The sequence below is a fragment of the Phoca vitulina genome, unplaced genomic scaffold (assembly GCF_004348235.1).
Source record: "Phoca vitulina isolate PV1807 unplaced genomic scaffold, GSC_HSeal_1.0 scaffold19, whole genome shotgun sequence".
In the NCBI taxonomy this organism is placed as follows: Eukaryota; Metazoa; Chordata; class Mammalia; order Carnivora; family Phocidae; genus Phoca; species Phoca vitulina.
In genome coordinates, this window is record NW_022589722.1 from 31,663,948 (window position 1) to 31,681,949 (window position 18,002).

At 53.9% G+C, this 18,002-nt stretch overlaps 1 protein-coding gene across 1 annotated transcript in view; it reads right to left on the minus strand.

Moving 5' to 3' along the window:
* CERK (ceramide kinase) overlaps positions 1 to 18,002 on the minus strand; it is a gene marked incomplete at its 5' end in the record, with an annotated part of 40,775 nt that overhangs the window by 12,560 nt on the left and 10,213 nt on the right. The window contains 5 exons of the mRNA XM_032416924.1: positions 2,370 to 2,515; positions 3,951 to 4,014; positions 5,411 to 5,536; positions 10,430 to 10,552; positions 10,853 to 10,966. Of these exons, the coding sequence (XP_032272815.1) occupies positions 2,370 to 2,515; positions 3,951 to 4,014; positions 5,411 to 5,536; positions 10,430 to 10,552; positions 10,853 to 10,966 (573 nt within the window). The remainder of the gene's footprint in view (positions 1 to 2,369; positions 2,516 to 3,950; positions 4,015 to 5,410; positions 5,537 to 10,429; positions 10,553 to 10,852; positions 10,967 to 18,002) is intronic.

Sequence of the window (18,002 nt, forward strand, 5' to 3'; positions counted from 1 at the left end):
ATCGGGCTCCCTGCTCCGCAGAAGCCTGCTTCTCCCTCTCCCACGCCCCCTGCCTGTGTTCCCTCTCTTGCTGTGTCTCTCTCTGTCAAATAAATAAATAAAATCTTAAAAAATAATAATAATAAATAAATAAATAAATAAATCCTCAAGTGGAAAGAGACTAGAATTTATAAAGCATCGGCACCGGAGCAGTGATTTGGTCTCGACGCGCTGTCTCGGACCACCCCAGCCACCCCGAGGCTGCCACACACCGGCTAGACCCCCGCAGCGCTGGCCATCTACTTCCGAGCGCTGGCCCCAGGGCCCCCAAGGAGCCCCGTCTCCAGTCTCCATCAGAACTCTTGCCCCCACCCCGATGCCTCGTCTTCGTGCCCCCAGGTTACCAAGACCAGCATCACGGGGTCGCCCTGCTGCCTCCTTCCTCCTTCCGGCTCCACCCGAGGCCTGTGGCTCTGCTGCCAGGCTACGCCCGAGGCGCACCCACCGCTCGGCCACGGCCCAGCAGCGGCGTCTCCCCGGGGCACGGGCAGCGCTGCCAGGACGGAGCGCAGGGTGCTCTTCCGGCCCGTTCAGGTAACGCTGCCCACCGGCCTCGACGACATCCTTGCTCTCGAGCTGGGTCCTTGTGCGGGCCCCCCGGTGACTCCACTCCTGGCACGGCCCTGCCAGCCGGGCCCCTTTCCCGGGCACACAGCCCTGCCCCAGCTGACCCTCGGCACACCCACGTCCGTGCCGGCCGGCCACTCACCGGTCGCCTCTCAGGAAGGGCCCTGGGCTCCCACCGAGAGAAGCCCCTCCTGGCCACTGTCCCTGAACCCATTCTCTCCAAGCATGCCGCCATGGAAAACCCTTCTGCGCCCACGTCTCCTGTGCGGTGGGGGCCTCCCGTGGGGGCAGAGGCCACGCCCATGTCGTCCTCTGCCGGAGCCCAGGGCCCGGAAGGCCCACAGCGCGCACCCCGCCCGTCCCCACGACCCTGCCGCGTGTGGGAGCCGCAGGGCCTCCTACGCTGCGCTTCTGAACATGAACAGCTCAGGGCTGGAAGCGTCAACGCTCCTGTGGGCCAGCGGCCATAGAAGACGTCACGGAATAGCAGTTCCGCAGATAGAAAAATACAATTCATGTCGTCCAGAACAGAACACGTGCAAACTCAAAAGACAAGAGCCTAGGGCGCCTGGGTGGCTCAGTTGGTTAAGCGACTGCCTTCGGCTCAGGTCATGATCCTGGAGTCTCCAGATCGAGTCCCGCATCGGGCTCCCTGCTCAGCGGGGAGTCTGCTTCTCCCTCTGACCCTTCCCCCTCTCATGTGCTCTCTCTCGCTCTCTCATTCTCTCTCTCAAATAAATAAATAAATAAATCTTTAAAAAAAAAAAAAAGACAAGAGCCTGACTTGGGAAAAAAGTTGTGAACTGTAACCAACCAAGAATAAACACGTCTACTATATAAACAACATTATTCCGTCAGAAAAAGAGCCTTCTCCTGACTGTGGGGCGGGGCAGAGCGGTCCCTCGGGGGCCCCGTGACTGCTCATCCTGGCCCGTAAAGCGGCACCACGACGGCAAGGCCTTCACAGTGGTTGTAAACGACGCGACATGATGCGCCAGGTGGGATTTTTGCCCAGCCTGTATCACTGTCACCCAGGGGCAGACCCGGGGTGCTGGGCAGGGGCGCCTCCTCCCTGTGGCCTTGTTTGCAAAGCCTCGAAGCAACAATGCACAGGCTTTACTTAGCTCAACACGGTGGTTTTTCAAAGAACTAGGCACTTCCTACAGACACAATGAGCCAGGGGCGCCTGGGGGCTCAGTCCGTTGGGCGTCTGACTCTCGGTTTCGGCTCAGGTTGTGATCTCAAGGTCGTGGGATCGAGCCCCGCATTGGGCTCCAATCTTGGTGAGGAGTCAGCCGGAGATTCTCTCTCTCCCTCTGCCCCTCCTCCCCCCACCCCTCAAATAAATAAATAAATAAATCTGAAAAAAACAAAACAAAACAACACACTGAGCCAGACCTCTTTGGGACACAGCCCAGGAGCCCACAGGGTGAATGGCCCCTGGTCCCCATCCCTCCCCTTCTTATATAGGAAGGCGCCCCACCCCAGTGCGTGAGCCCCCCCACCAGCCCAGTCCCCCCACCCCTGCCAGCTGGTCAGTCCTTTGAGAGCAGACTGTCCCCCAGCCGCCGGCTTCTCAGCACCCGTGGGAAGCAGGACAGGACTCCCTCAAACACACATCAGGGATTCTTTACTTGCTCATAAACTGTCTCAACCAAGTCTGCACCCGTGTGGTGATAAAATCACCGTCTCAGCAACAAAATGAACCTGAAGGAAAACCAAGCTTGATGCCCCCAGGGAAGGGGGGGAGGCGGCGCCCCTACCTGCAGGGATGATGCCAATCCTGAGCGGGCTGGGCACCAGTGCTGCCCTGGGCTGGTTCTGGTCCACGCCGGCGTTCCGCTGCGTCCTGCCGACCAGGCCGTGCAAGACCTCGCTGAACATGCCGTCTCCACCGACGCAGACGATTCTGCAGGGGGACACGGGCTGTTAGGGTCCCTCTGCTGTCCCCACAATCCCCCCACAATGCCGCACTCTCCCCTGGGGCCCCGCTCCTCGCGGAGAATGCCCTCCTCCTCGGCCCACAAGCCGGGTGCTTCCCTTCAGGCCACGCTGCTAAGAAATAAGCCGACAAAAGCAGAACAGACCTCTCCCTCCACGGCCCTCCACCAGCCAGACTCCGGCAGGCAGCCCCGCGCCCTTAACCTTCATGCCGCCTGGACCCCGGGGGCCGACCCGCCCCGCCGAGCCCTCAGCTCAGGCTCCCCACACGGGCTGCACCACGGTCTCCAAACCCGACTGCAGCTCCTTATCTCACGGCTTGGTAACGTCACTGTCACTTGGGTTACGAGTCCCTGCGAGTCTCCTGTAGGATTCCATCACTGGGACCAGTCAGTTCTCCCCCAGACGTCCTGGAGACCATCCCTCTGCGTGTGTCGTCCGCCGCTGTCCAGCGGCTTTGCCTACAGCTCCTGACCTCCCGCAGCCGTCCTGGGCCCGATCCCACATCAGTACTCGCCACACGGCCTTCAAAAGGGTCCTTCCAACACACCTGATCCTCAGCACCGGTCTGTGAGCCCCCCGGGTCCTCACCACTGAGGAGGCAGCCGCCCTTCCCCAGGTCTCGAGTGCTCGTTCGCCGAGCACCTGCCACGCGCGAGGCCTGTGCCCGGAGCTGGGGGAGAGCTACGCACAGGGCCCAGGACGCTGGCCCTCCAGGGGCTGACGTGCCGGCAGAGACAGACACAGCGCAGACGCAGCCTCGCACGCAGCAGCCCCCCGTGTCCCACAGCCAAGCACGCACAGCCGGGGCCGACCAAGAGGAGACACCAGACACGCCCAAACCGAGGGGCACGACGGACACCTGGTCTGTACTCCCAAAACCTAAGCCACACCAAGAAAGGCTGAGGAGCGGCTCCAGATCTGAGACTAGAGTGCTCACGAGAGCCAGAGGGCTAGGCAGGTCTCCCGCTGTAAAGGAACAAGGGGACAACGGGCGGGCCCCGAACGGGGACAGCAAACATGTAAGAGCCTGGTGTCGTGTGGTTTCCCGGGTTATCACGGCATTTGGTTCTGTAAGAGAATAGCCTTATTTCTAGGAAATATGCACTCAACTATTTAGGGACAAAAGGGAATCATGTCCGTAACAGACTTTCAAATGATCCAGAGAAGATTCAAATGATCCAGAGAAGATTCATAGGTAGGAAGACGGAAAAGGAAAACAGCCAGTGGTTGTCTCTAAGGCGTAGAAGGGGGTGGGTGTGACGGAACTTTTCTGCTGTTTCTAATTTTCTCCGATGACAATTAGGAACAAAACTAAGGACAGGGAGTGAACAACACTAAGATGGGTAAAGCCTGATTAGTGTCCACTATGTAGGAGTCAAGATGAAAGGAACTGTACTCACCCATCGTATTTGTCTATGTTGATCTCATATAAACTCTCCTTGGCCTGGTTTGCTCGTTCAGTGACTGTGGGGAAGAATAACATTACGTTGTAGAGCTTACATTCAAATCTGAGAATCCAATTTAAAATAAAAAGCAAGCAAACACTTCCTTTCACATGAGGTCTATAACAGCTTCAGGAGGATTTCCTGCAAGAAGTCGTTCTTACGGAGAGGGGACACTGACCTCAGTGGAAGATGACACGCTCAGGGCAAGATGTCACCTACTTGGCATCTAATTGCCAACACATAGTAACTTTTTGGAAAGAGATTATATCTTCTATTTTATAGTTTTTCCTTATTATCCCAGTTATGTTGAAAATTTTAATTAATTGAATTAAAATAAAGTAAAACTTAAAAAAAATTAAACTTTAGAATATCCCAAGACGTAAGGAAAAGAAAACGTGAGTCCACAGACTGTGTATTCAACGTAAGAAACAAAAACAAGAACAGAGAAGCTACTGTGCGTGGAGTCTCGTACCCCTGACTTCCCAGCATTTATCATAGCCACTTTTTTTCAATGAAAAGTTCTCTGGAAAGACCACGTTAAAGGTCCACGTGCTGTCCCTTCGGAATCACAGGGCACAACTGTAGCCCCATGTTTCCTGCCAGTGGCCGCTCACGTGGTTTCAATGTTTGCTATTATAAAATGTGGCCGCGCACCTCTGTGCACATCACCCCGTACACCTGACTGTCATCCTAGGAAAGCGTGAGAAAACTGGGATACTGGGCAAACACCCCACGTTTTTAAGGCTCTTTGCCCACACTGCTGGTGCCCTTCAGAAATTGTGCAGACCTCAGAGCACAGGGTCGGGGGAGGAGAAGAGCGTCCCTGCGCCCCGCCCAGCTCCGAGAATTCATGCTAAAAACCTGGTGCCGCAAACACGGCGCCACATTACGTTTCTTCAGGTGTCACTTATTGGTGAAATCCTTTCTAGGCCTTATAAATTGCTTGTATCTCTTCTTGCAAGAATTTTCTGTCCCTGATCTTTACCCTTTCGTCTTCTTAGTGTTTTTCTCGAATGCTTTTTTTTTTTTTTTTTAAAGATTTTATCTATTGACAGAGAGACACACAGCGAGAGAGGGAACACAAGCAGGGGGAGTGGGAGAGGGAGAAGCAGGCTTCCTGCGGAGCAGGGAGCCCAATGGGGGGCTCGATCCCAGGACCCCGGGATCATGACCTGAGCCGAAGGCAGACGCTTAACGACTGAGCCACCCAGGCGCCCCTCGAGTGCATTTTGTTTATGCTAAGACTTGGCTAGAAAAGTATACATTCTTTATTTTGTATTGTTCTCGTTCTGGTATATAAAACAACACATTTTACTTTGTCTAAAATAACTTGTAAGATAAAAATCTTGTCTAGTGACCACACTTGTATCATTCTCACATTTACTCCTATATATTTAACAGAATTTATACCTTACCAATTATTTCGGTGGTGATGGAGGCTAATGTAAACAACGGTGCCACTTTCCTTTCGTAGATCCGCTTGCCTTGTCCTTTCCCTCCGAACGGATTAATAAACACCAGTAAATGCTTTGGTCTCGATGCTACAAAACAACAATGTGTAAATCACAGTGAATGCAACAAATATCAACAGGAAGGACTGTGTTACTGAAGAAAATCTAATGACTATGGTTTGAGAACTCTGCTTAGCATTGCCTGAACAAAGTATCTTTAAGTTAAAGAACCGTGCTAAAGAGTTTCCTAATCTACGAAAAGAGAAAAGTGACAGCCTATCAGAATGGGCAGGAGCTTTGTGTATCTGCAAATCCCCAAGAATTCAGAATTCTGACCGAGACAGACACGGTCTCCTGATGAAGAGTCCTATAAAATGTGACTTCTGGAAAGTGAAGGAAGGTGAGTCTGCAGAGAAGAAGAAGAAACATGTGTACAGAAGGGCCCACTAGGGGAGACAGGACGGACAGATGGACAGACAGTGAGACACAGACAGGCCGTCAGCCCCTGGCTTCAGTCCCGTCCAGAGAGCCTCCTCACCTGGCTCACACCCATGTTTGTACAGCAACTCCCACCATTTTTGTTGGGGTCAGTTCAAATAGATTCTGACACTCAAAAACAAACAACTAACAAATCAATAGAAGTAGCAAGAAAGTATATACTCCCAAAAATGGAAAGCCTAAGGCCACACAAAATTCTGCACACGGAAGTTCACAACAGTACCGTTCGAGACAGCCCCGAGAGAAAACACCCTACGTGTCCATCAGCTGGCTGCTGACACACAGATGCAGTCCAGCTACGCAATGGAATACTACTGGGCAGTAAAAGAGCACAGACTGCTGGTATACTAACCAACGTGGATCCCTGTCAACGCCATCACGTGGAGAGTCACAGCCCTACTCGAAAGGGCCCCCCTGATGTCATTCCATCTGCGTGGTGGCTGTCTCTGCACCGACAGAAGGATCACAAGAAAACTCTGGGGTGATCTATGTCTCATATAGGGCTTTGGGCGACAACAGCTACGTGTATGCATGTTCCAATACCATTGATTTAAACTCACGATCCGTCCACTTCACCGTATGGGAATTCTAGCTCAGAACGGTACACAAATGTTGATCTCTAATTCATGAGGTGCCCGCTGAAGTGTTTAAAGTGCCCCACGTCTGTCACTTACTCTGAAACTCAGCAGAGATTATAATGAACTAATGGACAGATACACAGATGCTGGCAAAGCAAAGCTCGCAATCCGTGAACCACTGCACATCTACGCGGTGGGTATGTGCCTGTTTATTATACAATTCTTGCACTTTTTCTGGATGCTTGAAAACCTTCATAATAAAATACTGGGAGGAATGTACAGTAGAGAAAATCAATAAAGCCGAAAGTTGGTTCTTTAAAAAGACTCATAAAAATGGGGCGCCTGGGTGGGCTCAGTTGGTTGAGCGTCTGCCTTCGGCTCAGGTCATGATCCCAGGGTCCTGGGATCGAGTCCCGCATCGGGCTCTCTGCTCAGCGGGGAGCCTGCTTCTCCCTCTGCCTGCTTCTCTCTCTGACAAATAAATAAATAAAATCTTTCAAAAAGTAAAAGTAAAAAGATCCATAAAATTGACAATTCCCTAATAAAGATGCTACAGAACTAGGGAGAAGAGACAAATTACTAATTATCAGGAATGAGAAAGGAGACATTACCCCAGAGTCTGCACATATTACAAGGGAAGTGAAAGGACTTCTTAATAATGAATTTATAAACTTGGATGAATGGACAAATTTTCTCAAAAAATACAACTTACCAAACCTGGCAGAAGCAATAGAAAATCTGAATAGTCTGATATTTAATGAAGAAACTGAAGTCATTAATGAAAACCTTCTCACAAAGAAACCCCAGGCCCAGATGGTTTCACCAGTGAACGCTTCCAAGGACTCAGGGAAAACCACAGCCCCAATGTCACGAAAACACTTCCACAGAACAGAAGGAAGGAGCATTTCTCATCTCCCTGCATGGGGCCACCAACGCTTGACAGCAAAACCAGTCAAGAGACTCACGCATGGCTCTGCTTCTCCCCTGAGCCAAGGTGTAGAAACCCTGAACAAAGTATCAGCAAGTCAACTCCAGAAACATACAAAAAGAGTTAGCGGGTTTGTTCAAGTGGATTTCATAGGAACACAAAGGCTTTTATACAAGAGAAACCAATGTTCTTAACACAGTAACTCAAAGAGAAGGCAATCACACGAGCACCTCCAGAGATGCAGAAAAACCATTTATCAAACTCAACAATCAGCCCTGGTTTAAGAAAAAACAAAGTCTAGAAAGCTAGGAATTAGAAACAAACTTCCCTAATATGTTTTTTTCCCCTGACTTTTAAATTTTTATTTATTTTTATCTTTTAAGTAATCCTTATGCCCACATGGGGCTTGAACTCACCACCCTAATATTAAGAGTCACCGGCTCTGCGACTCAGCCAGCCAGATGACCCTTAATGTTTTTTTAAAAAAATCTATTAAAAACCCAAGAAACATCATTCTTGACAGTGAAATGTTGGAAACTGCCCCGGAGAGCTGGACTGAGATGATCCTCCCCACTGGGACCCGCCCCAGGGGAGAAGTGTAAGAGAAATAAAAGAACTAAGATGAATGAAACGGGAGTGCCATTATTCACAGGTGACATGATTCTGCTTAAAGCAAATCCAAAAGAATCATTAATCCATTAAAATTAATAAGTGAATTTAGCAAAGTCATTGGATACAAAGTGAAATTCAATCCAAGTTCGACACAGAAGCAAGAAGAGAAGATCGGCGTGGTGGTGTCAGCGTGCGCGGGGTAAGGGCCGTCCTTCCCATCAGCCAGGCGGTCGAGCCCAGCCCTGTGTTTAAATGAGCCTTGACCACTCACCTTACACACAAAACCCAACTCCAAACGGACTGTAGGTCTAAACGTGAAAGGTAAAACAAAGTTTTGAGGAGAAAATATCTTTAGGGCCCTGGACAAAGATGTCAAATAGGATCCAAAGTAACCATAGAGAAAAAAAAGAGAGAAATAGAACTACATTAAAATCGAGGACGTCTGTTCATCAGCAGACACCAGTAAGTATAAAAACGCAAACCACAGAACGAGAGAAGGTATCTGTAATTCATAAATCCAATAAAAGATCTAAATCCACAATACGCAAAGAATATCTACATAACATGAAGAAAAGATAGACCACCCAACAGAAAAATGGACAAAAGACTTAAACAGACTCCTTACAAGAGGATTTCCAAGTGGCCCATAAACATAGGAACATATTTCTCACCTCTAGTAGCTATCAAGGAAATGCAAATTAATACCCTAGCGCAAGACTCCTGACACCCGTCAAAACAGCTACAACTTCTGGGGTGTGGAAAAGATGGGGGGCAACCAGGACTCTGATGTTCTGCCGGGGGGACTGTTGCTGGCAGTGCAGTCTGGAAGACGGTCTGATGGCGTCTAGTGGAGTTGAACGCACGCACGCCCCCCGCAGAAATTCCTCTCCCACGTACCCAGCCAAGAGAAAGGCCAGCGAGTGCCCAGCACGAGACATGCACCAGAATGTTCAGAACGGCATTGTCTGCTGGTGCCCACATCCAGGACTAGCCCAGTGACCTTCAACAGTAAAATGGAGAAACCCATGGTCGTAGGCGGGGGACCGTGCCACCAGCCGGACGAGCAGCGGACACCACACACCCCAACGTGGGTTAGCCTCGCAAACATCAACACTGAGCCAAAAGCCAGACACGGGGGCTTCTGCAGTATAATCTGATGTCTACGAAGCATGAAATGAAGCAGGCAGTGATCGCCCCGCGGGGGAGCGACTGCAGGGGCTCGGGGGGCCCTTGGGGGCTGGCAGGGTTCTGGTTTGGGATCTGGATGCTGGTTACATGGGAGCGCTCGGTGTGTGAGCTCCTCGAGCCGCACGCGCGGATGTGGGCGCTTCCCGGAGTCTGTGCTACTTCCAGGAGAATAAAACAGACAACACAGAGTTAAAATCACAGAGCAGCTGAACTAACAGAACCCTCGAATACTTGCAGATACAAGGGGCCTGGGGCAGCTGGTAACTGGAGGCTTTCGTACGAGTTCTGCGGAAAATAACCCCCCAGCTTTTAATAGGGGGCAGGTCCAGAGCCCTTCCTCTAGGAGTCCGAACCTACAGAATCAGCCCGAATCTAGAGACGCAAAATCTCAAGAAAGCGACAGGTGGACGGGGGCGGGGGGAGGGGGGAGACACAGGAAAGGAGCCGGTGAGGACGAGGAGGAAGAGTCTAGAGAAACAGGGGACAAGCAGGACAGAGCCCCCGGGGTGTGACACGTAAGGAACTGTCGGCGGGCACGCACCGCGTCCTGCAGGATGAGACGGTCAGATGCAGGAGGCTTCCCGGGGAGGAAGTCTCTCTGAAGCTCATATGTGGGCCACACCATCTTCAAATAAATTGTCCCTCAGTTTTTTGATCCAGATGCCAAATTAACTTAAAAAGACCAAAAACCACCCCGCACCCACGCTCTTCGTATTCTGTGGTTAAACCCAGGACCGAGTTGACCGGATTATGTATAGAGATTATAACCGGACAGCACGAAACAGGAGAGGGAGACAGACTCTCGTCGCCCAGCAACCCATCATCATTTCAGATGTCGGGGCCCACCCCCGATGTGGGAGGTGCGTCCCCACTACCTGGGTCACGCCCCGCATTCACCTGCAATGCAGGGATCGCCATGCCCGCTGCCCAGAAACAGCAACCGGGGCTCAGCAGGCCCAAGCACCCACGGCCCGGCTCGCGGCCGGTCAGGGAAGGCGCCCCGGCCCTGGGAGGCCACGTGGGGGGCGGCCCACGACACTGGGCTGCTCCTCTAACTGGTATTTGGTCAGTTTCTAAGTCACACCGACCGGCCGCCACACGGTTACGGGAAGCGGTGGCCGAGGCGGGCAGCAGCTCCGGGGCAGCGGCCTGGGCCCGGGGGCACGCGAGCGCACGTACTGAGCTTCGCCAGCAGCTCTTGGAGGGCCTGCAACCACAGGTGACGCAGCGGCTCCTCGGCGCAGCAGAAGGTGACCTGCGCCCACTTCCAGCGGCGGCGGCGGGCTCTCTTCACGCAGTGCACTGCAAGACAGAGCGGGCCGTCAGGGCGGGCCTCGCACCCGCGCTCCCGCCGCCTGGCCGGGGGTGTTCGGAAAAAGACCTACTTCTCAGTCCTTTTAACCCACATAAAAAAGAAAAACAAAGAAAGTAAGAAACGAGATGATCAAAACATTAACTAAAAGTCGATCTTGGAAAAAGTTACATAAGGCAGTTTCTAAAAGATAAAAAAAAGGAGACACAGCTTGTCAAACAAGGGACGAAAACGTCGCCTTTTCACTGCGTGAAATCGGTGAAGACGGGGGAGGGAGTCCGCGCCCTCACCTGTGAAAGCGAAGGGCTTTTCCATCTTCTGCCATTTTCCGCTGCTGGAGCGTTTCCCGTGAGTGTCTGTTTCCTCTACGGTGATGATCTCAGAAATAGGCACAGAGCAAGCATCTGTAAAGACCACATCCTCACATCAGATGAATTTCACAGAATTCACGTGAGTACAAGAAGTCCATTCCAAAAGGCTGGGACCGTTCTGCTTTAATATTCTCATTAGGCATCCAAAAGTACAAAGAAAATCATATGCAGTTTTTAAATTCAGAGCTAAATACATTTGGGAAACTCAATGTTATCAGAAGATGGGACCGTTTATCCAACAGAGTCACCAAATGTAGACTGCCAACTTTTCAAATCATCTGCTCAGCTGACTTTTCCAGGCCAGCGATCGTGCTAAATTTGGGCAAAGATGTTCAAGACACTGTCTGTCCTTAGTCTGGCTCAGGAATCCAAGTGGGGAGGAAGAACGTGGCGAGCCTTGGGACAGGCAGGACCCAGGACCGTGTGTGCCCCGGAGAGTCAGGGCCCCACCGAGGCGGAGGCCAGGGGAGGGCAGGGGCTCTGGGAAGGCCTGGGGTTCCCGTCAGATGTGGGAAGCCCTGCATGGGCCTGGGGGCGGACAGCGGCCCATGTTGTCCACTGCGGGAAGCCCACGAGGAGGCCACTCCGCGGAGCTGCCCGGATGGCAGAGGCAAGCTGGGCACCAACACGGCTGGGGGCCAGGAAGCGGAGACCCAGGGCAGCGAGCCCCCGTCTGCACAGGCCACATTCTGGAAGCGTGTCCGCGAACTGCTGTTAGGATTTCCGATCTATTTTTACATAGAAGAGCATTGTAAGCTGTGGTTTGGTCCCAGGTTGGCTGTAAGACCTGCCATGGAGCTGAAGTGCTCTGCTTCAGTAACAGCTCGTAGAAACCCCTGCCCTGGCACCTTGGCAGCTCCACATGGTCTGGAGGTCACTACCTGCGGAGGTCACCTAGGACCCGGATGGGCGTGGGCCTCCAGGGAGCCTTGGCAGGCGGGGAGGGGACGGTGCCCAATGGGGTCACACTGGCCAGGAGCAAGGGGAAGGGATACTCTTCCAGAGGAACCAGAAGTGGGCCTCAGAGGACAGCGTGGGCTCCGGCGCACCGGGGGGGGGGGGGGGAAGGCGGGGGGGTGCCGCTCGGGGCCCTCAGGGAAGCCGGTCACCGAGGGCTCCCTCCAGGGCACCCTGCCTTCTCCCCCCGTAGCAGCCTCTGCTCAGGGCAGCCACGCGGGCTTCCCGCCACCAGCTCCCATCCCACAGCCTGCCCCCCCACATCCTCCTCGATTCATGGGGCGCCGGCCTGCCTCCTTGGAGCCGCACCGAGTCCGCACCAGCGTTTCCTGGCCCTCCACCCCGTCTCCTGGGGAAGAGCTGTCTGGTGTCTGCGTCTGGGGCACCGAGCAGGGCCAGGCTTACAGCGGGATGAGTCAGGGATCCGCCTCAGGATCACACGCTCACATGGTGATCTCAGACCCCTGAGAATAAATGTCAGGATCTCCCGCACCCCTGGGCAATCGGTACACTTGGGCCTGTCTGATAAGAAACAGCCAGGAGGTTATTACGATAAGCTAAGTGCGCACCATAACTAGGAGTGATATGCTTCTCAATATTCAAACAAAACGACGGACTACTTTAAGAAACTGCACGAGAGACGAACACAATAGTCATATTATGCCATTAAATTAGAAGTTACAAATGACTCACGGGATAACCCACTTAAGAGAGTCTACAAATTAGTAATTCCTAATCTTGCTAATTTGGTTTGACAGACTCGAAGAACCGAACGAGGACGCGTGAGATGTCAGGAGGCCTCACGCCCTGCTCCCCAGTGCCGCGCCCAGTGCTGTGGTCCCCCCGAGTCCTGCTCGCAGGCTCACCCGTGACATCGCACGCGGCCAGGACCACATCCTGAGAGCCCTGCAGCCCCCGCTCACTGGGGTACCCACCGGGCGCTGGACGCCGTTCCCGCCGCTGAGGGAGTGCGTGGAGGCGATGTTGGGGTGACAGTGCACAGGAGGGGTGCGCAGTGAGGGGCTGGAGGGGGCGCTCAGGGTCTGAGCAGAGACGGCAATGAGGCCGGGACAAGCCACTCAGAAGCTGGCCTGGCAGAGAAGCAGAAGCCGAGGGAGGGACAGGGGTGGAAGCATGGGACGGAGGGACGGAGGCTTGTGACTTCGAGGCTGATGGAGCTTTCACGCGGGTGAGCTCAGGGGGCTCTGGGCAGAGGGAGGCTTGGGCTGACGCGGGTCTGCTCCTGCGTAACCGAAATGTGGGGGACAGGACAGGGGACATGACAAGGGAGGGACTCTGGGATGAAGCTTCGTGTCTTCCGCTACAGTCAGCCTACCCAGAGCGTCCTCTATCCTTGGCTGAGAACAAGACAAACCCATGGAAGCAGGACGTGCTATTTCCCATGCGCAGGAAGGCACAGAACTGTCTTCTCTAAAGAAGGATTGAGATGAGCAGGGAAGTAAAAATCTCTACTATCTGAAGAATGTCAGGAAGAGAGTGCCGGGTCTGGCCTGGGGGCTGCCCTCGCAGGAGCACAGGAAGCTTGATGGACGGGGACACAGACGGGGACAGGAGGACGGGGACTCGGATGGGGATGGGGATGCAGATGGGGACGTGGATGCAGAGGCTTCAGGGCCGGGCATTCCTTTCTTTTCTAGTTCACTGCACGTGTGCAAATCATGAGCAGAAGGCCCTATTTGTCAAAACTCTCCTCTCTAATTAGGAGGCAAAGAACTCCACCAAGAATCTGAGGAGACGGACAGCAAGCCCCTGCAGGACACAGAACATGTTACCCGGCTTCCATCAGTCTCCTCCGAGGCCAGGGTCTGGGGGCAGCAGTGGGGACCGCCTGAGGTCCTCCGAGGGTAAAGTGCAACCGCCCTGTGCCCGCCTCCTCGTGCTGGCCTGGAGGGGCCTCCGGGTAGGACAGCGTGTGTCGTGCGAACACGCCAAGCACAAGCAGGAACAACAGTACATTAGTGCATGTACAAAAACGGAGGAGTGTCTTGCAAAGACTTAACAATGGGAATTTGGAGGCACTTCCGTTTTCTACACGATATTAGCATTTCTCTGCCATTTGCCTGCATTTTGCATGACCTTGCACTGCGTGTGAGACTAGGAAAAAAAGAATGGTCTTCTGGAAAAGAGCAGGCAGGGACATGAGAGGTCAGATGTCCTGTCGTGAGGAAAGGTTACTTCCAGGCCACATTGGACCTGGCTGGTGGCCACGTCGTTGGACAGGGCTCCCCAGACGAGGACGCGGGGGCCCAGGGCACATGCTAGTCCGTCCTGCAGGCTGCCCCCCCGCCCAGCCCTGCCATCAGGGGCGCAGTCGCCCTGACTCGGGCCAGAGTCTGTACTTTCCTCGCTGACGCACCACGCATCTTTCCGGTGAAATCACCCTCAGATCTTACTCCTCATCACTGCCTTCTTCGAGCTGATCGCGGCCCCGTCTGCAGAGGGAGCAGCGGCCGAGGCTCACGGGAGTCACCTATCACTTTATAAAAGTAACAACCTGACACCTCTTTTTAAAAACCTCCTAGTGCAGTACACGTCTGGACCAGACAGGTTTCTCCAACGGACAGAAAGACGCTGCAAACCACAAAACTCCCCGAGACCGGGGCTTCTCACCGGAACCACGGCACCTCTTTGTGGTGGGGCCATCCTGGCCGTTGCTGGATTTGGGCAGCATCCCTGGGCTCCAGCCACGAATGCCGGGGGCACCCCAACATTGCCGGACACCGGCCAGTGTCTCCTGGGGGCACCGTCCCCAGCAGAGAACCACTGCCCTAAGGGATCACTGTGCTTAGCAACCTGTTCTTTACACAGAAAACACAGAAGGAAACTAAGGCCGGTCTTGGGGGCGCAGGGGAAAGGTGGGTGTCCTACATGTGTGTGCGTCTGTCCCACGGATGCCTCACACCCAACCTTCTAAATCTAAACCTATCTTTTCTGGTTTGCTGCCCCTTTCCAGAAGCTTCCTTCCCTGCTGATCCCCAGCCTGCAAAGAGTGCTCCATCCTCGTGCTCATTTGCCCAGCTACCCAGGAGTCCTGCCTGACTCCTTTCCTGCCTCAGGGTGGCTCCCAGCCTGACCCCCCCGCCCCCCGAGTGCACAAAGACACAAATGTGGATGTGGCATCGCTCTGTTTGAACCTTTCGTGGGGACATCCCGCCGCTCACCACGCAGGTTAATCAACACCCCAGGCTCGGGGGCTGGGGGGCTGTCCGAGCCCCTCCCACCACCCACCTTCCTGGCAAAGCCTGCAGGCCCCAGTGCGCTGTCAGCCGCCCCCCGGACCTCCCCCGGTTCTTGGACCGGCACCCGCGCGCTGCCCCGAAACGGCAAACGCTCAGAACAACTATCAGAATAAATAAGCACCAATGCGTCCAGCAGAACTTGGAGATTTTCATCCAGAGTTCAGCCAAATCATGAAACAGCCTTGTAGGAATGGCACGGTGTTACCGGTACGTTTGTAAAACCTCTCTACGATACTCAGTTACTACACGGAAATGATCTTTTTAGTGGTGATGTAAAACTTCCCGGTCCATCGGGGTGACCGCCACCCCCCTAACAGGACAGACGGGGGGCGCGACCTGACGCGGCTGCTGGCGGCTGGCCACGACCGCATGACAGTCCTCCCGGTCCCTGCTCCCGGGCTGTAGGAAAGAGGAAGTGGGCTCGTGCCGTCTTCTCTCGGCTCAGATAAGATCGCACGAGTCCGCAGCCGCCTGGGCGCCTGGGAGGGCCAGCTCTTCCCAACTCAGGGACGGTTCCCAGGCTGGTGGAGCCCTGCCTCCGCGGGTGGGTTTGAATGGGGTGCCATGGGGGGGTCTCCTCACAAGATTAGAGAGAACAATGGATGCATCATATGTCCCGAGTGCCACCTGACCCCCTCCCAGCAGCCTGTCTGCCAACACAGACCACCCTGCCCGTTCTTCCTGCTCCGAAGGCCCCGTAGGAACTCTCCGGGCTCTGCGTGCTCGCATGCATGTGTGTTCGTGTGCGTGCGTGCATGTGCATTTGTGTGTGTGCGCGCGTGTGCGGGTTCCTGTGTGTGTGTTCGTGTGCATGTGTGCATGTGTGTGCGCATGTGTGGGTTCGTGTGTATGTCTGTGTGCGTATGCGTGCGTGTGTGCATGTGTGTTCGTGTGCATGTGTGCACGTGTATTGTGCGTGTGCACATGCGTGTTCATGTGCATGTGTGCGTGCGTGCATGTATGTGCACGTATGTGTGCATGCGCACGTTTGCGTGTGTGCACGTGCGCACTCGTGTACATGTGTGCGCGCATGTGCGCGTGCATGTTTGTGTGTGTGCGCATATGCGTGTTCGTGTGCATGTGTGCGTGCATGTGCATGTGTGCGTGCGCGCGTGCATGTGTGTTCATGTGCGTGCGTGCATGTGTGTGCGCGTATTTGTGCATGTGTGTGTTCGTGTGCATGTGCGCGCGCGCGTGTGTGCACGTGCGTGTTCGTGTGCATGTGTGTGCGCGTATGTGTGCATGTGCGTGTTTGTGTGTGCATGTGCACGCAGCCGGGGGGGGGCAAAACACTGCCCCGCCGTGTGGTCCAGGTAGAGCGGACCCTGCTGGGAGGTCACCTGTGCATCACCCTGACCTCTGGCCCTCACTGTCCACCTGCTCTCCACCCCGGGGGATGCTGGGCTGTCACACACACACACAGGATTTGCTCTACGGGACACACTGTGGCTTTGGCCACCTCGTGCCACCAGCCCAGCTCCGTCCCTTCACTAGAGCGTCCCCAAGCCTCCTCGCCTTGGCTCACCTCACAGCCTCGTGCTTCAGAGGGTGACAGAATGTCCCACAAAACCATCAAGAAAACTGACCCACTCATGAGGCTTTGACATAACTTCCACGAAAATATTTTCCTGTCTCCTCACACTGAACTTCCCAAGAACGTGTTGCTATGCCACCAGACAAAAAAGTTTTAAACAAAGGACGCACTCTCCCCGGGCCTGCTACACTGGGGACACCTGAGCTCGGGGCTGTGAGCAGCAACTCAAAGCCTGGCGTTTGAGAAGATGTCTACACCTGCCAGATGAGTCTGTGAAGCTCCAGGAATTAGCATCCCATCCTGGGCTTGGCCCAACCAACATGCTGAGCCAGTCTTAGATGCTTAGGAAACACATCGTCCTGCACTGACAGAAGCGCGCACGCGACCTCACGTGTGTGCAGGGGTAGAAGGCAGACACACCTCTACCTGGCTCCCCCCGCAGGGGCCCTGCACGCACCTCGGGGAACGCTGGAGACCTCCCCCTCGCTGTTCTTTCTCTTCAGGCTGCTACGGTTGCAGTTATTTCTGGTCTTGAAAAGACTTGATTTGGAATCCAGTAGAAACAGACTGTTTTATTGCCCTCTACAGATATTGCAGATTTTGAGAAACAGATGTTCAGGCGAAGTTGGTCATAAACACAGAACTAAAGAGAGGCTTGTATTAATGACAACAGACTCCCTCCGCTTCCAGAGTCAGAGTATTTAAAAAGAAAAACAGTCTAAGTACAGGAAGAGCTATTTGTGTTCAGAGTAAAATGGGGAGACACGGTGGTGGGTCCTGACACCCAGACGGTCACCGCCAGTTTCTGGGCAGGGAGCGCCCAGGGCAGCGCTGGGTTTGAAGACACAGCCCAGGAACGAGGTAGGAAAATCACAACCGTGTGAGGCAAACACACGTGTTCTGCTACAAGTGTTTTCTTCCTTTCGTCTTCCCTGTACCTGGGACAAGATACAGCCCATCTGTCCAGCGTCATCAGGATGTGGGCCCTAGTCTAGTTTAGGGTCATGTTGTCGAAGTTTAGGATTGAAATTTTAAGTAGCGTCAACTTTTGCAATGCAGTAAAAACTGAGCCAATTCAAAATAAAGTGGGGCGCCTGGGTGGCTCAGTCGTTAAGCGTCTGCCTTCAGCTCAGGTCATGATCCCAGGGTCCTGGGATCGAGTCCCGCATCGGGCTCCCTGCTCAGTGGGAAGCCTGCTTCTCCCTCTGCCTCTCCCCCTGCTTGTGTTCCCTCTCTCTCTGTGTCTCTGTCAAATAAATAAAATCTTTAAAGAAAAAAAAAAGAAAGAAAGAAAAATACAGGAGAAGAGGCACATGTT